The sequence below is a fragment of the Bubalus kerabau genome, chromosome 8 (assembly GCF_029407905.1).
Source record: "Bubalus kerabau isolate K-KA32 ecotype Philippines breed swamp buffalo chromosome 8, PCC_UOA_SB_1v2, whole genome shotgun sequence".
NCBI classification, from domain to species: domain Eukaryota; kingdom Metazoa; phylum Chordata; class Mammalia; order Artiodactyla; family Bovidae; genus Bubalus; species Bubalus kerabau.
This window is the reverse complement of record NC_073631.1, coordinates 73914019-73937881: the sequence shown is the minus strand read 5'-3', so window position 1 is coordinate 73937881 and position 23863 is coordinate 73914019. Positions and strand designations below refer to the sequence as shown.

The following is a 23863-nucleotide window of genomic DNA, read 5'->3' as shown; positions in this document are numbered from 1 at the left end:
AAATCTGTAGCCACATAAAATTAATGTTTACTTGTTTAAGAGAAAGATATGTTCCCTGTAGATAAACCAATATATTTCTTTGGAGTCACTTTACAGGATTTTGATTTGGGGGACTGAATTTAGCCAATAACGATCAGAGGCATGATTAAAGGAAAGGCTAGAACAAACATATGCTTATTTTTTGACAGGAAGCTAACAGTTAAAAACAAAACAACAAACAAACCCCCAAACCTCAGGAATCAGAAAGCAATGGCATGAACACAGAAATAAAATGGAACTTGTAATTAAATCTTAAGCAATTCTCAAGACACTTCCTTAATTGATATTTATCTTCCTAATGGACTAGGAAGGAGATGTCAGCTGAATGGAAAAAGGAAGTAGGCATCTGTGATTTTGAGTATCTGTACCTGCCACTGTTAAATTTTCAACGGAAAAAACACAAAAGAATGCCACTTACTTATTAATATTTTTTAAGGAGATCAAGTGATTATACATAATAGTGACTAGTATAATTGTCCCAAAACATACCAGTGAAGAAAGTAACTGATGTACAAAGATTAACTTGCCCTTGGTCACTGGGTAAGCCAGACCACAATCCTGGTTTTCATGTTGTGTTTCAGTGCTTTCTGCTAGCCCAGTGATTCTCAAAACAAGTTGAAAACTACTAAAAATGCAGATCCCCTAGATCCAATCCAGACCCAGTGAGTCAGAGTCTCTACAGATAGAGCTTGAGTACAGGCTAAGACACTTTAGTGGCATCCGACTCCTTGCGACCCATTGGACTATAGCTTGCTGGGCTCCTCTGTCCATGAGATTCTCTGGACAAGACTACCGGAGTGGGTTGCTGGGTTGCCATTTCCTTCTCCAGGGGATCTTCCTGACTCAGGGATCAAACCCTTGTCTACTGCATCTCCTGCATTGCAGGTAGATTCTTTACCACTGAGCCACTGGGGAAGCCCATAGACAGAGCTTGGGAATCTGTATTTTCAGAACACTTGTCATGTTATTTTGATGTGCCCAGTTACCAGACTAGTGGTGGGTAACAACTTAGTTTCACTGTGCTGCCTATTCTGGAAAGAAAAAAAAAAATAGGTGGATGAGAGGAAACAATTTTTCATCTCTGTTTAAATTGCCAAGTTAGTTCAAAACACATTATAATATTTAAAAAGCCACCCCCTTAAGTACAGCCACACTTAGAAAATTAAGCTGCTGAGAGCTAATACATTACGACTTGTATTCATCCTTACCATTATGAAGGTAATGTTCTTCATTGTTCTGTTTTGTTTTTGAGATACCTTGAGGTTTGAGTTGGGAGCCATAGACCCTGAACCTGGTTTGGAAGAAGTAAGCCTCAGTGTGGATAGGGTAGTGTTACCAATGTTGCCCTGATGATACGTTCTAGAGAAGTTGAGGAATACTACTGAGAGAAAAGAGAACTTCTATTTCTGTAAGCTTCCCAGCTACTATTTAAAAGGGTGTTAAATGGGAGGGGGAGGTTCTGAGAATATAGGATCATCCTGGTTTTCCCATTTGGGGACTAGGAAAGAAAAAACTTCACATGGAATAAAGTGAAAAGCAAATTTTATTTATTAGGAACTAGGACATGGTTGTACCTAGATACTGCTTCAAATAATACCTTATTATATTTATAGGTAATTGAGTATATGCTGTGTTTAATTTTGTGGTCAGTTAAAGAAACAAAAAAATATTAATGACCCAGATAACCACGATGGTGTGATTACTCACCTAAAGTCAGACATCCTGGAGTGTGAAGTCAAGTGGGCCTTAGGAAGCATCACTAAGAACAAAGCTAGTGGAGGTGATGGAATTCCAGCTGAGCTATTTCAAATCCTAAAAGATGATGCTGTGAAAGTGCTGCACTCAGTATGCCAGCAAATTTGGAAAACAGCCATGGCCACAGTACTGGAAAAGGTCAGTTTTCATTACAATCCCAAAGAAGGGCATTGCGAAAGAATGCTCAAACTACCACACTACTGCACGTATTTCACATGCTAGCAAGGTAATGCTCAAAATTCTCCAAGTTAAGCTTCAATAGTACATGAACTGAGAACTCCCAGATGTTCAAGCTGGATTTAGAAAACTCAGAAGAACCAGAGATCACATTGCCAACATCCACTGGATCATAGAAAAATCAAGAGAATTCTAGAAAAACATGTACTTTTGCTTCATTGACTATGCTAAAGCCTTTGACCATGTGGATCACAACAAACTGTGGAAAATTCTTTAAAAGATGGCAAAAGAAGACCACCTTAGCAGCCTCCTGTGAAACCAGTATGCAGGTCAAGAAGCAGTTAGAATCAGACATGGAACAATGGACTGGTTCCAAACTGAGAAAGGAGTACATCAAGGCTGGTATATTTTCACCTTGTTATATGCAGAGTACATCATGAGAAATGCCAGGCTGGATGAAGCACAAGCTGGAATCAAGATTGCTGGGAGAAATATCAATAACCTCAGATATGCAGATGACACCACCGTTGTGGCAGAAAGCGAAGAGGAATGAAAGAACCTCTTGATAACGGTGAAAGAGGAAAATGAAAAAGCTGGCTTAAAATTCAGTGTTCAGAAAACTAAGGTCATGGCATCTGGCCCCATCACTTCATGGCAAACAGATGGGGAAACAATGGAAACAGTGACAGACTTTATTTTCTTGGGCTCCAAAATCACTGCAGATGGTGACTGCAGCCATGAAGTTAAAAGACGCTTGCTCCTTGGAAGAAAAGTTATGACCAACCTAGATAGCATATTAAAAAGCAGAGACATTACTTGCCAACAAAGGTCTATCTAGTCAAAGCTGTGGTTTTTCCAGTAGTCATGTATGGATGTAAGCGCTGGACCATCAGAAGGCTGAACATTGAATAACTGATGCTTTTGAACTGTGGTGTTGGAGAACACTCGAGAGTCTCGTGGACTGCAAGATCAAACCAGTTAATCCTAAAGGAAATCAACCCTGAATATTCATTGGAAGGACTGATGCTGAAGCTGAAGCTCCAATACTTTGGTCACCTGATGCAAAGAGCATACTCATAGGAAAAAACCCTGATGCTAGCAAAGACTGAAGGCAGGAGGAGAAGGGGACGACAGAGGATGAGATGGTTGGTTGGCATCACCGACTCTATGGATATGAGTCTGAGCAAGATCCAGGAGATCGTGAAGGACAGGGAAGCCTGGTGTGCTGTAGTCCATGGGGGTCTCAGAGTCAGACACGAATGAGTGACTGGAAAACAGCAATGAAAAGCAGTATTTTCTCTGACTTTTCTCTTAGATTTCAAGTTTGTTTAAGGGTTTTGGAGCCAATTACTAACCAAACCATAGGACCATTTAGGTAGAGGGTATCAACATTTCAGTTAAATGCCTCTGTGAGTGCTTTTGCGGGCACAGTGAGTTCCATCAGGTACGGCAGCATTAAATTCCTACTCAGATCCCTTTTGGCCAAATATAAAACCTCACACTGCTGCTTTTGATCCAGGGACCATTGCCTATCCTCATATCACACACGATCTGCTAAGGGTTTCCTCTGGCTCCAGGAAAGCCCTGTCTGATCTTATGGTCCTTGGAGCTGAGCAGGAATTTAGGGCTCACAGCCACTTTTGGGAATCAGATAACAAAGCAGGTACACCAAGGAATGAGTCTGTAGATGTGAACTGAGCACACTTTCCCACAAATATGAACATATTTCTTTGCATTAAGTGAATGAAAAACAGTAGTTTACAAAAAATGTTGAATGGAATCTTCAAATTTAAAAAATGGAGGAGACATATTGAAATATTAACAATGGTTACTGTTTCTGGATAAAGGAAGTACAGAAGGTTTTCTTCCTGTGCTTTAATTTCATTTTTTCTTCCATTGGAAAAATGGAAAATTTATTTTATTTTTGGATTTTCATGATTTCCAAGTTATTCATACAGAAATATCAGGGTTTTTTTTTTTTTTTCCAGTTAAAATTTTTTTCTTTATATCTTTTTTCTTTTTTCTTCTGTGTTAGTTTTTAATTGGGAGAAAAAGCTTTCTTTTTATTTTTTCATATAAAGAATATGTTTACAAATTGGAATAGATCCATGGAAGTCTGATCAAGACAGTGAAAGTCTCGACACAGGAAGAAAGAAGAGTAAAGTCTGTTGAAAATGAGTGTTCATCTGGCAAAAAGAACTCAGACAGTCAAAAGAATCTTCAAACTCATGAGGGGTTGCTATCATAAAGATAACATGTGTGCATGCTCAGTCATTTCTGTCATGTCTAACTCTTTTGACTACTTTCTTAAATGAGAAAGACTTCTTAAATGAGAGATCTGACAATGTGAAATTATAAAACAAACAAGCAAAAGCAAGAAAACAATTACACAGGTTATTTCTCACCCATGATTTTGAGTTTTTTTTTTTTCTTTCCTAAAAATGGTTCAAATAAATATTGATACAATACAATAAAGCTGGCACTAATATCTCGGAAAACTACTTGTTTGTACCCTGTTTCTTCATACATAAAATGGGGATAATAATAATACTTATCTCATAGGGCTGTTGTAGGGATTAAAAAGAATTACCACATTAGTAAAACATTTGGTACAGTGCCAACACATAGTAATCACTCATATATGCTAGATGACATTTTAAACATAATCTGTAATACATTATAGAAAATTTGGTAGAGCATAAATAAAGTCTGAATAACAGATTCTGGGAGTATTTTTGAGCAGATGGTGTTAGAGAATTATAAGGAACCACTATGCTACTCTTTGGGCTTCTCTGGTGGCTTAGATGGTAAAGAATCTGCCTGCAGTGCAGGAGACCTGGGTTCAATCCCTAGGTCAGGAAGATGCCCTGGAGAAGGGAATGGCAATCACTCCAGTATTCTTGCTTGGAGAATCCCATGGACAGAGGAGCCTGGCAAGCTACAGTCCATGGGGTTGCAAAGAGTTGGACGTGAAGAAACACAAGCTGGAATCAAGATTGCTGGGAGAAATATCAATAACCTCAGATATGCAGATGACACCACCCTTATGGCAGAAAGTGAAGAGGAATTCAAAAGCCTCTTGATGAAAGTGCAAGTGGAGAGTGAAAAAGTTGGCTTAAAGCTCAACATTCAGAAAACGAAGATCATGGCATCCGGTCCCACCACTTCACGGGAAATAGATGGGGAAACAGTGGAAACAGTGTCAGACTTTATTTTTCTGGGCTCCAAAATCACTGCAGATGGTGACTGCAGCCAGGAAATTAAAAGACGCTTACTCCTTGGAAGGAAAGTTATGAACAACCTAGATAGCATATTCAAAAGCAGAGACATTACTTTGCCAACAAAGGTTCATCTAGTCAAGGCTATGGTTTTTCCTGTGGTCATGTATGGATGTGAGAGTTGGACTGTGAAGAAGTCTGAGCGCCGAAGAATTGATGCTTTTGAACTGTGGTATTGGAGAAGACTCTTGAGAGTCCCTTGGACTGCAAGGAGATCCAACCAGTCCATTCTGAAGGAGATCAGCCCTCGGACTGCTTTGGAAGGAATGATGCTAAAGCTGAAACTCCAGTACTTTGGCCACCTCATGCGAAGAGTTGACTCATTGGAAAAGACTCTGATGCTGGGAGGGATTGGGGGCAGGAGGAGAAGGGGATGACAGAGGATGAGATGGCTGGATGGCATCACTGACTCGATGGACGTGAGTCTGAGTGAACTCCGGGAGTTGGTGATGGACAGGGAGGCCTGGCTTGCTGCGATTCACGGGGTCGCAAAGAATCGGACACGACTGAGCGACTGAACTGAACTGAGCAACTAACATACATACTACTCTTTATAAAGTTCAATTAAAACATTAATTCACAGGGCTTCCCTGGTGGTTCACTGGTAAAGCATCCGCCTGCCAATTCAGGAGACACAGGTTTAATCTCTGGTCCAGGAAGATCCCACATGCTGAGAAGCAACTAAGCCTGTTTGCCACAACTACTGAGCCTGTACTCTTTAGAGTCTAAGAGCCACAACTGCTGAGCCCTCACGCCCTAGAGCCTGTGCTCTGCAACAAAAGAGGCCACTGCAATGAGAAGCCTCAGCATCGCAACTAGAGAGTAGCCCCCATTCTCCGCAATTAGAGAAAAGCCCACACATAATGAAGCCTCAGCACAGCCAAAGACAAAGAAACAAAATTAATTCAAAATGAAGGAACAGATCATTCTAGAGTTCTAGAATGCAGTAGATGAATTTGATGTTTGCCTTTTAAAAATATACACTAACTTTTTACTTCTTGCCAAGTTACTAATAGATGTGGACACTCCAAAGTTTAGTTCATTGTCATATTATGCCTTCCCGGTGATGTGATACACAGAAGAGGTCCATAACCTTAAATGCTTTTTCTCACAAAACAAAAATACAGTAATATATTAAAACCTTTTATAATTGTTTGCATTATCCAGTCTTTGTTTTACCTGTCCTCTGAGGCAGTTGGGCGAGTAGCCGTTTCTAGTGGAGTGTGCAATTCATTAGAATAAAAGGTGTCTGACAATATGTCAGCTCCTTCAAGCTCCCTACAGCAGTAGGGCTGGCCATGAATTACCTCCATGCTTCTTGGCTAAAAGGGCACAACCTGCAAAAAGAAAAGGAGGGCACACTTGGTTAAAGAGTCACTGGGTTAGCTGCTGTCACACTGACCCTCCCTCAGGGCAGGCAGGAAACTTGCTTTGTACTGCTCAGTAGTTCAACCCAAGTCTGCTTAGAAATCATGGGCTCCTATCTTTGGGGTGAGCTCTATCTGTGGGCCCTCGGGTGTCCTTTCAGTAACAGACAGCAACTTAAGTTCTATGGAAACGAATTTCAACTAAAACAAATCCACAAAGTGGAAGAGGTTCCAAAGTAGAGTATGAATGCTAAGTGGATGACTCGTGGACTCATTTAAGGCCTCTACCTTGAGCGCATTGACTGACCTTCGATTCTTGCCTCAATTTTAACCGTAATTATTCAAGAAAACTCAGCTGATTCCCCCTGCCCTGGTCTTTTTTTTTTTTTTTTTTTTTTTAAGCAGGGAGACTCAGCATCCAACAGAATTAACACCTGCGCTTCTAAAGTCTTCAGGGATTCCAGTCGAGAGGTTCTTTGCAGAGAGGTGGAGAAACAGCGGTGCAGCACAAGCGAGACCCCAAAGTGAGAATTCCACCCCTCCTTAGGACTTGATGAGGGAAGCAAAAGATGCGCTTTGGCCAGGAGGGGCCTAAGCCTTGCCTCCAGGGCCATCAACGCCCTGCCGATCTGTGCCTCGGGGTTCCGACGCACCTTGGGACATCAGCCTGGAAGCCTTAGGCGGCAGAGCCTCCCTTTCCCCTCCCTGGAGCTGGAGGGCCTCTGCGGGGCGTGGAATTCCGCCGTCGTCCGCACCTGCGGCCCGGGGGAGCTTGCGTGCAGGTGCGGGTGAAGGAGAGAGAGGGCCGGTGGGCAGGCCAGGGGTGGGGTTGAGGGTGCCTGTGACGGCGACCGTGACCGTGGCAATAGGTAATGCATGCTTGCCGGGCGGCGGGCTTCGGGGAGGAGACCAGGGACGGCAGTGGGCTCTTAGAAGTTTCGGAAGAAGCCAGCCCGCGAACTCTTGGAACCCGTAAGAATTGGAAGCCGGAAGGAAGGTGGGGAACGAAGGCTAGACTCCCCGTCGACGCGCGAAAATTCTTCCGGCACCCCTGTCCCTCGGTCTCGCCCCTTTATTCGCCCCTCCCTTCGCCCCTGGCCCCGCCCCCTGGCGTCCTGGGCAGGACGTATCACGTGCTCCTTCGAGGGCTGCTTGGTCCAGGCGGCTCCCGGCCTTGGGGCCCGCGCGTTCTCTGCTGTGCACTGGGTGGTGGAGGAGTGCGGTGCCAGTGAGACTCTGATGAGGAGGGAGCCTCCAACACATCCATGTTCCTTACCCTCAATGGGGAACAGTGCGGCCTTATCGAGGGTGGCTTCCGCAGGACTCAGCACGTGCAGCCCCTACATTATGCCAGGCCGAGGCGCTTCCTCTTCTAGGTGGGTGTGGACAGGGCAAACAGGCAGTGTGCCTGCGGTGGTCTACCCGATCAGCAAAGACCTCGCCCTGCTTTCTTACCTTTGTTACCAGTCCTCCCTTCCCCGCCCCCAATCCTCCCGAAGAAGCCAATGTGAACCACAATTCTGCATCTACGGGACCACGAGTTTCTGTGATGGCTGAGGAAAGAACCGCTGAGAAGGACCCTGATGTGGGAATGTTGGTTACTTTTGCGGGGAGAGGCTGGAACTGAGCCCGCAGGAACACAGGGGAAGGTGGGGGCAGGAACGACCACCTCTCAGAAGGGAGGTGTAACAGGGCTGTTCTCTGCCTGGTTCCCAACTTCACTTTTACTTTTCACTTTCCTGCATTGGAGAAGGAAATGGCAGCCCACTCCAGTGTTCTTGCCTGGAGAATTCCAGGGACGGGGGAGCCTGGTGGGCTGCCGTCTATGGGGTCGCACAGAGTTGGACACGACTGAAGTGACTTAGCAGCAGCAGTGGGTATTCATTTTGTGCTGTGCTTTCCAGGTGAGTGTTAGCTGATGTGAGGGAAAGAAAGCTGCCTTAGAGTAGACCAGGTGGTAATTTTGTATTGCTGGTCTGTTTCTTTGTCCCTGCACCTTTCTCAGAGTCCAGTAGTTACCAGCCACTAAACCAGGAAGCATAGATTTTTCAGGACGCAGAGTTGTGAATTAGGTGAAGTTTGACTTTCTTTTTGACCCCGTTAACATTTTTTTTACCCAAAAAATTTCTCATAGAATTTCACCTCAGCCTTTTCGCTGCTTGGTGTGTGCAGGATACCCATGACATTATCTTGTCAGCCCAGCCTATTTTATGTGCCTGGCCTCCCAGGACTTTACATACGTCACCTTTTCCCATGCTTGACCTTTGTCCAAATTTCCTCATGGCTCGATTCTTCCTGGGAGGTAATAACTGAGTGTCATAGGTTTAATCAGTGACATCTGATGAGCTGTGTCACTAGCCACATGTTAGTATGTAATGGGTGTTTGTGATACCAGGAAAGTTGAGGAAACTGTAAGTTGATTGACCAGGATATGTGGTGATAGCTTCCTGGTGGGTTTGAAATTTTATTTTGGTCAAATGACTGTTGTTGTTTAGTCGCTCAGTTGTGTTGAACTCTTTGTGACCCCACGGACTGTAGCCTGCCAGGCTCCTCTATCCAGGGATTGTTCAGGAATATTGGAGTGGGTTACCATGCCCTCCTCCAGGGGATCTTCCCAACCCTGGGACCTAACTCATGTCTCCTAATGTCTCCTTCATTGGCAAGTAGGTTCTTTACCACTAGCGCCACCTGGGAAGCCAGAGTGTAAAGGTTAGGAAAATTTAATTATTTTTGCCTTTGTTATTTTCAAGTAAAATTTACAGGCAAGAATAAGTTTTTTGCCAGATCTTTTAAAAAACAGTTGTTGTCTTTGGAAATGTTTTTACATCTGCAAGATTCTAAAGGATGTCAGGATTGGGTCTATTATTTAACCAACACTCTTTAATCTAGGCTTTTATGATTTAATTCACACCATCTCAGCCATCTGGTGGTATGTATGTGACCCCCAACGAAACACATGTCATCGTTGTTTAGTTGCTAAGTCGTGACTGACTCTTTTGCATCCGCATGGACTGTAGCCCACCAGGATCCTCTGTTCATGGAATCTCCTGGGCCAAGAATACTGGAGTGGGTTGCCGTTTCCTTCTCCAGGGGATCTTCCCAGCCCAGAGATCGAACCCAGGTCTCCTGCATTGCAGGCAGATTCTTTACCATCTGAGCCATGAGGGAAGCTCCTTTACTGCCCTAGAGTGGGTCAAAGATATTTATTATCATAAGGAAAAAAGCCCCGGACCAAATTCTGTGTGGATTTTCCCTATAGACTGTGTGGAAATCCCTACAGACTGGAGTGGGTTGCCATTTCCTTCTCCAGGAGACCTTCCTGACCCCGGATCGAACCTGCATCCCCTGCATTGCAAGCAGGTTCTTTACTGCTGAGCCAGCAGTAGCCTCCTATCTAGATGTGTGCAGCATGATTGAGCAAATCCCCTTTTGGCCTGCCATATTGACTTCTCTTTCACTACCTCATTTCCCTTAATGTATTTTGTTTACCTTTTGTATCACTCGTAATTCTTCCAGTAGGGAAGGTGAAATTTGAAATGAAAAAAAAAAAAGTATGCATAGAATATTGCATCTGAGTTGATGAAAATTCCAAACTACTAAAACTAGACCTTTAACTGTCAAGAAAAGAATATGCAGGAAATATATAACAATGTAAAGCATGGATTATATTCTATAATCTTTTTAAAGGATGTTATAGAGACTTTTAACCCAGTGGCATTTGATAATGAGTAAAACTTTAAGAGACTTAGTACTCCTTGGCAGATATGAATATTTTTATTTTGATCTTTTTTCCAGTTTTATTAATATAATTGACATACAGCACTATATAAATTGAGGTTTCCTTGATGGTTCACATGGTAAAGAATCTGTCTGCAATGCAGGAGATGCGGGTTCAATCCCTGTATCAGGAAGATCCTTTGGAGAAGGGAACGGCAACCCACTTCAAAATTCTTGCCTGGGAAATCCCATGGACAGAGGAGCCTGGTAGGCTACAGTCCATGGGGTTGCAAAGAGTTGGACACGACTGAGCAACTAATACTAACTGTATAAATTGGGAATTCCTGGTGGCTCAGTGGTAAAGAATCTGCCCACCAATGCAGGAGACTCGGGTTCAATTATGGGTTGGGAAGATCCTGTAGAGAAGGAAATGGCAACCTATTCCATTATTTTTGCCTGGGAAATCCTGGCAAAAAGGATTCAGGAGAGGAGCCTGGTGGGCTACAGTCCATTGGGTCACAAGAGTTGGACATGACTTAATGATTAAACCACTACCACCACAACTGTATAAATTTAAGGTGTACAGCATAATGACATGATATGTTTTATGAAAATGAGGGACTTCCCTGGTGGTCCAGAGGCTAAGACATTGAGCTTCCAGTGCAGGGCACCTGGGTTTGATCCCTGGTTTGGGAACTAGATCTTGCGTGCAGCAACTAAGACCAGCACAGCCAAATATTCAATTAATAATAGATAATAGATAAATACTTTAAAAAAGAAGATGAATAAAGGAAAGCCTCATTCAAAATGGAGTTGGGAAGACCTAAGGGGGAGCTTTCATACACATACCACTCATCAGTTTACACATTCCAGCCAGAAGAAGCTTAATTTACAGCAGGAAGAAGGAAGATTTTCTTCTTGCCTGGAAATAATCCAGCCAATGAGAAACTGTTACAACCCTGAAATCTCCTCCAGTGAACTTTTAAACAAATAGCCCCTCCCACCTTCCACTTTTCCACTATTCTTCTATAAAAGAATACTCCTTCTTTTGGTCTCCAAACTATGGGATTCACTGGTGGCTCAGACGGTAAAGAGTGCCTGCAATGGGTCAGAAAGATGCCTTGGAGAAGGAATTGGCAACCCACTCCAGTATTCTTGCCTGGAAAATCCCATGGACAGAGGAGCCTGATGGGTTACAGTCCATGGGGTCACAGAGTTGAACACGACTGAGCAATTTCACCTTTCACCTTTGGTCTCCAGACTATGGTTTGCCGTAGTTTCCATGGCCCAAAGGGCAATTCATGTGGTATTCCCAAATAAATTGGATTTTGCTGACTAAACTGTTACCATTTTCTTTTAAAGCTTCACATTACTTGGTGTCAAAAGGGGTATTCGAAGGAGTTGAATCCCTAAAGAACTAATGATCCTGGGAATCATGCCTGGTACCCACTTGATCCCCTTGTGTTCTCCACTCTTTTGGTCTGGTAAGTCTCCTCTCAGATTCAAGCTCATTCCTTTTGATTGAGCTCTCCAGCTTTTTAGGGGGATCTGTTTTTGTTTTCTTGACACTATTGCCCTCTGTATGAGCACTCATTTGTTTTCTGAACCTCTGGTTTTGACATATAGGATCTCAATTCTCTAAATTCTCTCAGGAGAGTCCTCCTCCTGGGACCACGGCTTACTTTGTGTTCAAAAACTGTGGCCCCTTCTTTTGCATATTTTCTTTTTTTTTTTTTTAATTTTATTTTATTTTTAAACTTTACATCTTTTGCATATTTTCAACTAAATGGACCAACTTAATAAAAAATAGTTTAGAACTCCAGTGGTCACTATAGGGAACTTTCAAGCTCTTCATTATTGATAACTGTACATGTATTAAACCACTGGTCTGTGGATAAGATAATAATGTTTATGAATCAATACTGGTGAGGAAATATTAATAAGGCCTCATGAAGTGACTACTTTGCTTGTCCCACCTGTTCAAAATGTACTCCTGGGAAACTGTCTGCACTGCCCCGAATACTTTATTTAAAAAAAATTTTAACATTAAAACATTTTTAATTTTACATTGGTGTATAGTTGATTTACAGTATTGTGTTTCAGGTGTACAGCAAAGTGATTCAGATATACATGTATCTATTCAAATTCTTTTTTCTGAACATATATGAAATGATATTTATTATATGAAATTGGCTTAAGCAATATGGTGGCTAGTAAGTGCAAATCTGCTGCCCTTTGTGAACAAGCCTGATAAGCAGTCTCCAGCCACCCCTCAATCACTTAAAATTGCTCAACTGACCATTCAAATTTTTGGCAAATAAATTTTATACAACTCCCCTGTCTCAGGGATATATAATAAATATATTTTGTCAGACATTTATAATGTCTATTTTTGTTATATTTTATATTGGACTCTTAATTCAGTGATACAATAAAGGAAGGGTATGAGGAAATAGACTCTTCTATTTTTTTCAAGGGAGTACAAATTGGTATGGTAGAAAAGGAAGGCAATTTACCAGCATCTGTTAAAACTATAACTGTAGCATGGACACAACTGAAGCGACTGAGCATGCCCTCATGGCATTTTGGCCTAGGAACCCCTCTTCTAGGAGTTTTCCTACATGCATGCACACATAGGGTTTGAAAACATGCATAACAGGTCTCTAATGCACACAGAGATTATTCAGTGTAACACTGTGCATAATAGGAAAAGATTTGACATAATTGTTCACCACATAAATTGTTATTTCCATGCAATAGGATACCAGGCAGCTATTAAAAAGAATGATGACATGTTTTATATATTGTCTAGTAACAACCTCTAAGATATATTTAAATGGAAAAAAGTCAAAGTACTGAAGAGTTGTGGAGTATGTGCTATTTGTGTAGCAAATGAAATTACATGTTTTCTTATAAATTATGTGTATATGTGTGTGTGTGTATATATATTTATATAAGCATTTCTTATATATGCATGCTATTCCTAGAAATATGCACAAGAACCTGGCCACATTAGTTGCCTTTGAGAAGGGGAACTGATAACTGGACCTCAGTGGTGGGAGGGAGGTATTTGACCATATTCCTTTTTGCACTTTTTGAATTTGAACCATAGTACCTATTTGTTGCAGATTGCATTTTCTGGAAGCAGATTCTGAGATGGAGTTTGGGGTCTAAGCTGTTTATTAAAAGTCAACACCTGTGGAAGGAAGAAAAGGAAGCAAGATTGGGTAAAGGGACAGGTCCATCAGAGAAATGAGCCTGACAAAACCTTGGCTAACCTTCTGTGGAGCTCTGGAACACTGAGGGCATCTCAGAGCAGCCCTAGGTTGGGTGGGAAAAATTGTTTTCACCCCTGACTCAGTCAGGCATTGACTGCTTCTGATTTGGGATGGGTATTATGATGGGGCCAGATAGCTAGCTCTCTGCAGCTGAGTCAGCCCCCATCAGGGTTGACAGCTTGAGCGGCTGTCAACCGCTCAAGGTCTTATTCTGAAGGGAGATCTAGGTAGTGTGTCTCAGCAATGACATTACATTTCCTACCCTTATGCTTTGTGAGAATTTGAATGGATATAAAATCCCAATGTGTAAAGGGGGAAGTAATTTTCAGATGAATAAGTCTTCAAACAGTATACCTTCGAGGAACCTCTTTCTACCTGTTTAAGTCAATGATTTCCCACCCCCGACCCCCCCAGCCTTTGCATTCTAAGGCAGTTTTAACTGATGCAAGTAGTATTCTCATGTTTTGTTTGTTTAGAAATTTGAATCCATATAGAAAATTTTCTAAACATATTGAAATTAATTGCTTCTGGGGAATAGAAATTGGGGGTGGATGTGGTTGGGGTTTGAGACATTAGTTTTTCATCCAGCTGGGACAGTTTGGAGAGTAAAAGGGAGGGCTATTAATACTTACACTGGGGTAACAGGCGTAAATCTGGACTGTCCCTGGGAAACTGGAAGTTTTTGCAGTCACCCTAACTAGAAGCCTTGCAGAATTCTTTTGACTTTTTAAACTTGTGCAGGTATCTCTTTGCTAAACATAAAATAAATCTTAAACGAAGATTGAAGATGTATAGAACAGTCTTTTGGACTCGGTGGGAGAGGGAGAGGGTGGGATGATTTGGGAGAATGGCATTGAAACATGTATAATATCATATAAGAAACGAATCTCCAGTCCACGTTCGATGCAGGATACAGGAAGCTTGGGGCTGGTGCACTGGGATGACCCAGAGGGATGGTACGGGGAGGGAGGTGGGAGGAGGGTTCAGGATGGGGAACGCATGTACACCCGTGGCGGATTCATGTTGCTGTATGGCAAAACCAATACAATATTGTAAAGTAATTAGCCTCTAAGTAAAATAAATAAATTAAAAAATAAAAAAAGATTGATAAGGTTTTGGAAGTTAATTAGTACAACTTCACACAAGCAGAAGTGACATCTGTGATATTCCTTTTTGATATCCCTATTTGATACATAACCATCCAGTCTCTGCTTAAACACCTTTCCATGACTCATGTGAGTCAGTCCTATTACTAGGTAGTTATTGTTGTTAGAACCTTTTGTAACTTTATACCAATAGTCATAGCACAGAAGCCGTTGCCTCTGACTAGCCCTGGTTTTACATATACATCGCTTTCGTTAGCCCAAGAGAAGTGACGCCTCTCGCTGTCCCTCCTTAGCTTTTCTACACCACTGTGCTGTGTTTATTGGTATTAAACAGTGCTCGCAGACTTGAAAAGTGGGGACAGCAGGTTTGCTTAGGCTAAGAAACAAGACTGCAGAAATGATGTAGTGTCTTGGGTAAGGTCAGCAATAACCCTACAAGGTAAAAGCCTTGTCAGGTTTGATTGGCAAGTGAAAGGCTCATGCATCAGAGAAGTCGCTGACTCCAGTGATATAACCTCTGGCTTCATTCCTGTTCTCTTCTTCTGTCAGGCTGCCACCATTGCCCTCTCTCTGTCCTGTGATGTAGGACATGACCAGGATTGACGGAGAGAGAAGGCAGAGGGGGCAGTTGTTAAAATGTTACCCAGACAGATTGAAATCCAAATGCCTTAATTCACCATGATATGTTTTGATTAATGAGAGTGAGAAAGTGAAGAGGTTGTGATTTCTAATCAAAGAAAGTAATGCTTTAGTTACTGAAATGCAAATGCCTTAATTGGGAGGGACAAAAATTAATAGAAATAATTAACCAAAATTAATGAGGTCGAAAAGATATATTAAGAGGAAACTTAAAGCATCTTTGTCACAATTAGAAATACATTTGGTTTGTGGTAAAAGAAAGTATGTTAAGAAATTAAAGAGTCAAATATAAATATTTTAGCATTTGATCAATTTATGACTTCAGTTACTATTTTAATTTTATGAAAAACAACCTTTCCATTCCATTGTAGGTGTTTTAATGTAGAAAGAATCTTGCTGATTCTTAATGGGTACTGCCTGTTTTGTTAAGTATTCTGACTTTCCTTAAAGATGTGCTGATTCCTTAATGCTAATAATCCTTAACTCACAGCTAGACTCAGGCTGTAAAAATGTTTACTTTTGTCTACTACAAACTGTTGAATTGAGGTGATTGTGCATTAGTTTAAAATTTTAGTTGTTAAGTGAGCCTTTAGTGCACAGTATATTGTACAATATAAAGCAAGAGGATCTTAAAGACTTTCTGTTGTGGTGGGGTGGTGATTATTGTTTTTGGTTTAAGATTTTAAAATCAGTTAGCTGAGCACCAAAGAATTGATGCTTTGGAACTGTGGTGTTGGAGAAGACTCTTGAGAGTCCCTTGGACTGCAAGGAGATCCAACCAGTCCATTCTGAAGGAGATCAGCCCTGGGATTTCTTTGGAAGGAATGATGCTAATGTGACGACTTGACTCATTGGAGAAGACTCTGATGCTGGGAGGGATTGGGGGCAGGAGGAGAAGGGGACGACAGAGGATGAGATGGCTGGGTGGCATCACTGACTCGATGGACGTGAGTCTGAGTGAACTCCGGGAGTTGGTGATGGACAGGGAGGCCTGGCTTGCTGCGATTCATGGGGTCGCAAAGAGTCGGACACGACTGAGCGACTGAACTGAACTGAACTGAACTATGTACAAATGTGGAACATCTTCTGCCCTCTAGTGGTTAAAAGTAACTTTGCAATATCAGTTACAATTCAGTGCTTTAAATTACAAGGGAAAAGCTGTGTGACATTTTAAAAGCAGGTTGAAAATTATGTAGGTATATTGCCATAGCTAATTAGTATTGCTACATATTTTAAGAAAGTGAAACAATAGTTTTATGTTTTATTAATAACAATATACTAATGCCTGGAAACCGGCAAGAGGTAAAATAAATTTTGAGATAATTTTTCTTCAGGATTAAAATAATATTTCTCTATCTCTACAAAGAGACTGTCAATTCCACATTAATCTTAGTAAAGTATTACTCCACTCCTCATTCTAATAGTGATTTTCCAGTTCAACTCCTTTCATACTTTAGTTCCCACATTTACGAAGAGAATAACGGGGGATAATACTTCTCATTTCCTAACCTGCACACAGGATAGTACACATTGCTTTTGTGTTATGTTCTAAGAGGAAAATTTCATGATGTAGGGAAAAATAAAAATGGGCTATTAGAATGTGATAGTGCGCTGAAGTTCAGAGAGAAATGCTGTAACATAGTATGCGTATGACTATTGCCCGTTATCCCTTTCCCAGGGAAATTAAACTAATCAAATGCTTCATCTTCATTACTGTTCTGAAATAGATGTGTTCTCATATCTGACTGATAACAGAAGCTTTTGCTGTTCCAGATATTTCTAAAGAAGCACTAACTTCTGCCCCAGGTGAATACAAAGCCATGTAAACTAGTGAGATGATAAAATAGTTTGGGAGAAAAAAAGATTAGCAGCAATTGCTTCCTTGCAAAACAAGCTTCCAGGGAATATAGGAAAAATTTAATGTTCTGGTGAAAAATCTAATATTCCTAAATAAGCTTGTTAGAATCAGAGCATCTCTAAAAAGCGTCAACTTTATTGTTGTCAGAGGCATTTTTTTTCTTGTAGGCAACATAATGTTAAAGCTTTGAGTATGGTTATTTAAATATTAATAGTGTGAGTATAATTAGAGAATAGTACTAGACCTTGTAAAAAGGCAAGTGAAATGGACTTAATGCCACTGAACTGTACACTTAAAAACAGTTAGAACGGTGAATATTATGTTATGTGTATTTTACCATAGCAAAATAGAATACATAAAAAAGGCAAATGAAATCTCTCTGGTTGTTTTCATACTTCTAACAGCAAATAAAATGTACAACATCTAATAAATGTTTTAGAAACTCAAGGCCACTTAATAACTAATAAGTTAAAATAAACATTGGGTATTATGTTCACCAGATAATATTTTTGTAATTCAATTTGACTCCAAGCAGCAATGTGATATTTTCCGCAGGGTGTTTAGTAACAAACATCAACTGCAAAAGGCAGGGAAAGGCTGCAGTAGTCCAGCACTCCTGCAATTCATGTTGGTGGACTGGGACAGGCTTACTTCGATTTACTTTAATTCCTTTATTGCTTTGTCCCACTTCATTAATGGGGTTGGTAAGAGACTGCAAATAACCCAGGGGGTGAGAGACATATCCAGGCAGAGGCGTACTTACTGATACCTTTCCCAGCTCCACTGGCCAGTGACTGCATATTTCAAAGCCTCTCTTGACCAGTTCGGTTCTCCCACTGAAGCAGAAACTGATAGTTGATGAAATTGATAATTGATGATAGTTGAGTTTCATCACCAACTATAGCACTTTCTTTGCTATAGAAAAAAGAAATCATTAGTTGCTTCTTTAGAGTCTAAAAATGGTAGAGCATTTCTTCTGTGATGTTTTAAATCTTTACGGTCATTCATTACTAAGGTGGACACTTCCTTACTTGCTCTTAAGGTAAATACCTGAACAAATGGCTAGGTTAAAGCTGTCCAGGCATCTAGGTCTTTTTAAATTTTTTTTCTCTTTCTTCCTTCTTTCTTCCTTCCTTCCTTCTTTCTAAATATCTGTATATGATGTTTAAAGCATTGAGGCTTTCTTCCTGGACTCCAGTGTGCTCATGTTTTCTTTTGAGAGCTTCATTCAACAACTGTTTCCTGACTACTCACTACGTTTGGGGGCTGGATGGGAGGTGATTGACGGGGTAGTGGACAGGACGGATGAAGGAGGAAAAGCACAAACTTTGAAATGAAACAGACCTTGGTCGAGTCCATCTGTTAGTTCTCATTTCTTCTGAATGTTCTTTGTGAGCTCAGTTCTTATGTGTAAAAATGAACATAACAAGAATGCTTAAAACAGTATTAAATTTAAAACAGACAGAATTATCATAGCAATCAATAGTCACTATTATTATTAAGCTGGGGATGGGATACAAAGAACAAGCTAGTGCAGCGGTTCCTAATTAAGGATGATTTTGCCTCCGAGGGAACATTTGGCACTCTCTGGAGACATTTTTAGTTGTCTTATTTATCGGATGGTGCTACTGGCATCTAGTGGGTAGAGACTACTGGTGTTGATAAACATCCTATGATGCGCAGGGCAGACTCCATAGCAAAAAACTATCCAGCCCACAATGTCAATAGTGTTAACCTTGGTTGAGTAAAGGAAAAACATTAAAATGTGCTATATATTTCATGTAATAGAAATATATATTTATGTAATATATATTTCATGTATATTTCAAGGAAGTGAGCTTGAGGAGAGGCTGGGCAGACCTGTCTGATTGCCTGTCCAATATCCATGCTTTTTTTTCCTGTCCTAATGTCAAATGGCAGCCCACTCCAGTGTTCTTGCCTGGAGAACCCCAGGGACAGGGGAGCCCGGTGGGCTGCCATCTCTGGGGTCGCACAGAGTCGGAAACAACTGAAGTGACTTAGCATAATGTCATTAATGCAGTGTGCCCAAAGGATAAACTACATTTCCCAGCTTCCCTTGCAGATTGGACCAACCAATGACATGAAAGAGAAAGTTGTTGGATGGGGTCCTTTAGAAAAAGAGCATCCCTATGCTTTGCCCCTTTTTTTAGCTGTGAAATGGCCTCATGGGAGTTGAGATGGCCTGGTGGGAGTCATGTGATTGGAATGATAGGTCCTTGATGACCCTGGAATTCCCACACCAGCCTAGAACTGCTTCCTTCCAGACATTGTTATAAATGTGGGGGGGAAAAAGTCTCTCTTGGTTAAATGTATGTTTTTTAGGTTTTCTTTTATATACAGTTGCATCCAAATTTGACCAGGATTGGGCCTTGAAGGATTTTGATAAGTATTAAAGGAGCCTTTGAGCTGAAGGAATTAGTACAAATGAAGGCATAGGAATGTACGTATTTTTGTGAACATGTATATTTCTAGGGAATAACATGTAGTTTGGTATGGTTATTAAATAACATGATAAGTTACATTGGAAGAGTATAGATAATGTTTGCAGGAAGGTCTTTAGAGAAAACAAAATGAAAGAGAAAAGACTCACATGAAGAAAGTAGAGGCTGGCACTCTCCCCTTTCTTGGCTGTTGCATTTTGTTGATCACACCTAGATGAACACTGACCTTTCATTTTCCTCACTGAGAAATTGGCCCCAGAGTCAGTACTTTATTTCTCAAGGTCATTGTTCTAGTATGATGTATGAAATGTGGACCCACGATCTCATGGAAGTTGCCTTCCCTGAAAATCATTGACATATAGCATGATCCCAAACTTTCCCCAGAAACCCCACACTCCCCTTGGCTTTACAAGCTGGCTAAGGTTTATGTTAGGGTGAATCCAAATGGAATTTCTTTGAGGAAGTGAAGTGTAGGAAGAGAGGAGGCGGGGTAGAGAATGGAATATTTGAGGGGATGTGCCTGGTAAAGCACAGGAGAAGAGCTGAGGAGGTGAGCACGCTTAACCACCTTGCTTCTATTGTCTGCTATTCTAAAAAGCCAATATTTGGAGGAAGATCAGGCTAAACCACTTGAGTGATTCTGATTAGGTGTTATGTTCTCAGTGCTTAAGTAACCAATCAGATAATAATACTCCTTAATAAACTGACTTAGATATTTAAAATAATTCTAGAAATAAAAATCTTCTGTGGCAGTAAATCTTAAACTTTATGGCATCACAAGGTCTACTGAGAATTTACCCAAGAACTCTGAAGTCTCTCCCCAGAAAAATGCACATATATATGTAATGATGCAGAGACAATGTCATTTTTAACAGCTGTGAGCATACCTTACAAGTAGAACTCCATCTTTGTTGCAAAAGTGAAGTTTTAATCAAAATGCCAAAATCTGATAGATTGGAAAATTACAAAGCCAGATCACTATGTGCAGACTTTATGAAGGAAGTGCTTGTTAAGTGGTTCTGCTAAGTTCTCAATTTTCTAACCCACTTGGAGACCATAAAAGGGTAAGATTTGAATTTGTGAAGAGATTTCTTTGGAGAGCATTGTTACCCTGCTGTGAATGCCCCCTACCGATGCCCATGTGCTAGGGATTACTGAGCCCATTACTCTTCAGCAAGGAGAGGCTTCCATATGATGAGGAAATGTGCTCCATGTGGTTGAGAGAAATGAAAAATTGGTGCTCAACTCCAGGCCCCACAGCTGAAGAGTCTGGGGGCAGCAAGATAGAAGAGGTGTGTTGGGATCACAGCCAGTGTGGAGAGTGAGCTGTGGGTAACCAGATATGAGCTGCAGGAAAGAGAGATTTGTGGAAGTGGCTTTGAGCCCTACTAAAGAGGACCCCTCGAAGAGAAATGGGCATGAACAGAGTGGGTGCCCATGTCCCTCGGCAAGGGCTGAGCCCAGCTATGGTGGGCGGGCCATCCTCTGGGTCCTGGGAGTGAATCCATTCACCCTAGCAAGAACTGTCCTGTATTCCTTGCCTCTCTTCTCAAATTCTCTTTCATCCTAGAAGAGTCCAACAAAGCCAGAGAGTGAGGAGGCAATTGAGGCTGGAAAAGAAAGCAGAAGTCAGTCTCCTTCCTGTCACCCAGCTCAGATCTCACATGGGAAGAGTTGAACATGAATGAATGAATGCAGATTGAAATGTTGATTACAATAGAATTGATACTGTGCATTTTTGACTTAGGCCAAAGAACCACTTAAGAGCAACAGTGAAGTTCATGGCATCTGCCCAAGTTTCTATCCAGGGCCAGTGAAAGATTTCTGCACAGTCTGTTCCCCATCCTTTACATTTTAAAGGGGGTGGTGGGTCACACACAAAAAATTTTGCATTTTGACGTTTCATGAGTCATGCAGTTATATTTTTTACCTACTGTGGGGTGTAAACAGATTTCTCAGGCCTGTGTGATAAGCTGGCCCTTGAGTTTCATGTAGAAAACAAAAGTGAAAGTGAAAGCCACTCAGTCATATCCAGTTCTTTGCCACACCATGGACTATATAGTCCATGGAATTCTCCAGGTCAAAATATTGGAGTGGGTAGCCTTTCCCTTCTCCAGGGGATCTTCCCAAACCAGGGATGGAACCCAGGCCTCCTGCATTGTAGGCGGATTCTTTACCAGCTGAACCACCAGGGAAGCTGAAGAATACTGGAGTGGGTAGCCTATCCCTTCTTGATCAGATCTTCCAGACCCAGGAATCAAACTGGAGTCTCCTGCCTTGCAGGCAGGTTCTTTACCACCTGAGCTATCAGGGAAGCCCAGAAAACAAAAGCTGTTCTCATAAATAAAGAGGGGAAGGGACTTCCCTGATGGTCCAGTGGCTAAGACTCTGTGCACCCAATGCAGGGGGGAACTGGGTCCTACATACCACGACTAAAGTTCCTGTATGTCACAGCTAAGACTGGGACAGTCAGATAAACAAACATCAGACAAAACAGGGAGGCATTGGACATCGTGAGAAAAGGCAGGGGTGGCAACAGGGCTGAAATAGGAGGAGCAGGACAGGCTACATAGTTTGCAGGGCCCACTGCAAAATAAACAATGCAGAACTCCTTGTTCAAATGTATTGAGAATTTCAGGACAGTGACAATAAAGCATTTAACCAAATGTGAGGCCCTGTGTACCTGCAGGGGTCACATGGCCATAAAGCTACCCTGGTGAATGTCAGAGGTCAGAAGAAGAGGAGACCCTGCTAGGGTTCCAGTTAAAGAGAGACTTGGGACAAGAGGCTTGTCTATTCAAGACTTTTCTCAGTGAAATCACGTGCAGTGTGACCTCCTCCTTGAGATCCCTCAAGTCCTCAGAGAGGTTGCAGACTTCCTTATGTGAATGGATTTCTTGTAGAAGCTGGTGAAGTGGGTAACAAGGGGCTGAAACAGAGTAAGCTCTGTGGGTTAGGGGGCAGCTGACAGTTGGTTATTCATTTAATATTTATTTTCAATAAATTTCAAGGATTTAGGTAAAGAACCCATGTTCTAGGACAATAAATTTTCTTGTGTCATGTAGTATCGAGAGACCAAGTGGCTTTCTGTTTATTTATTTATTAGTGCAGCAGAATATTTCATACTTTCACTTTGCTCAGGATGAGCAATTGGGACCAAATCTGGAAGTCCAGAGGAGCTGAATACTTTTATATGCAAGTCATGAATGGCGGGGGGGCCAGACACCCCTTCAGGGTTTATGAAGTGATGGCAGAGTCTCATCAGCCCTTGCCTTGCCCCATCCCCGTCTCCGCATCCCCCAGTCTCCTGGTGGTGGGCGAGAGGTTGACTGGGAGGGCTGCTACAGCTGTCCCTCACCCTGAAACCAAACGAGAAGTTTCTAGAAAGACAGAGTGGGAGTCACGAAGCAGGTACTGGCCATGCATTTCTGGTAGGTAGTGTGGTAGGCAGTAGGCTTGCTGGCCTGCCTCTGCCCCACCTAAGTGGGGCAGAGGGGCTTGGAGACAAATGGGGGCAGTGGCGGGGCATCCCAGAAGCAGCTTAAGTCCTGCCTTGGCATGACGAGGACCTCTGCCTTTTCTGTAAATCAAGTGGACACTGAGAAGGTAGCTGCCTTGAGTCTTTCTTTCTGGCAGTAAGAGTACAGATGAGATGAGGATGACTGGAAGAGATGAGGATGACTGGAAGAGATTAGGAAGCATCCAGGTGTCTTAGGTCACTGACCTGGGCAGTGTGACATTCCCTGAGTGCTTCCCAAAGTACTCAAAAAGTAGAAAAAGTAACATTATAACAAGAAGACCAGACAGGGACTTTCAATTCTCCACCCCCACTCAAAAATACCCATCCCCCTCCCTCACCCACCCAACTTGGAGAAATCGGAAGAGAAGACTGTTTTCCAGAGGCCTACCATTTTTCCCTCCCACCACCCTACCTCAGGGGTGAGAAAGGGGAGGAAAGAGGAAGAGAGAAGGAGCAGCCTTGCCTCTCCGGCTTCACGTCCTCCCAGCCCCCAGCCCCCAGACATGGGGGAGGGGAAACTTTGATTTGGCTATGAGTCGGCCATCTTCAGCTGGAGTTGACTGAGTTCTTTAATATCAAGCATTGACGAGGAAGATGAAGAGTGTGTCTGGGGTATTATTAAGAGATCTCTGCCCAGCAGGGAAAGGGGATTCAACACAGCCCAGCT

At 42.0% G+C, this 23863-nt stretch overlaps 1 protein-coding gene and 2 long non-coding RNA genes across 9 annotated transcripts in view; 1 reads left to right on the top strand and 2 right to left on the bottom strand.

The window, feature by feature from the left end:
• The window catches only part of SPMIP4 (sperm microtubule inner protein 4), a 45370-nt gene extending 37179 nt beyond the window's left edge, over window positions 1-8191 (bottom strand). For 2 of the 7 annotated variants that reach the window (XM_055590555.1, XM_055590561.1), the window contains exons 1-2: window positions 7270-7599; window positions 6429-6586 (exon numbers count right to left, since the gene is read on the bottom strand). In XM_055590555.1, the coding sequence (XP_055446530.1) occupies window positions 6429-6562 (134 nt within the window). In that variant the 5' untranslated portion in view covers window positions 6563-6586; window positions 7270-7599. The other 5 variants (XM_055590556.1, XM_055590560.1, XM_055590559.1 and 2 more) reach the window with 5 other exon arrangements.
• LOC129659336 (uncharacterized) lies at window positions 7692-14386 on the top strand. The gene is made up of 3 exons (XR_008717998.1): window positions 7692-7992; window positions 11696-11817; window positions 13462-14386. It is a non-coding gene; the product is annotated as an uncharacterized LOC129659336 (long non-coding RNA).
• Window positions 14387-17987: 3601 nt separating this feature from the next.
• LOC129659341 (uncharacterized) lies at window positions 17988-20739 on the bottom strand. The gene is made up of 3 exons (XR_008718004.1): window positions 19826-20739; window positions 18559-18617; window positions 17988-18129 (listed from the first exon to the last, which is right to left on the bottom strand). It is a non-coding gene; the product is annotated as an uncharacterized LOC129659341 (long non-coding RNA).
• Window positions 20740-23863: the final 3124 nt, after the last annotated feature.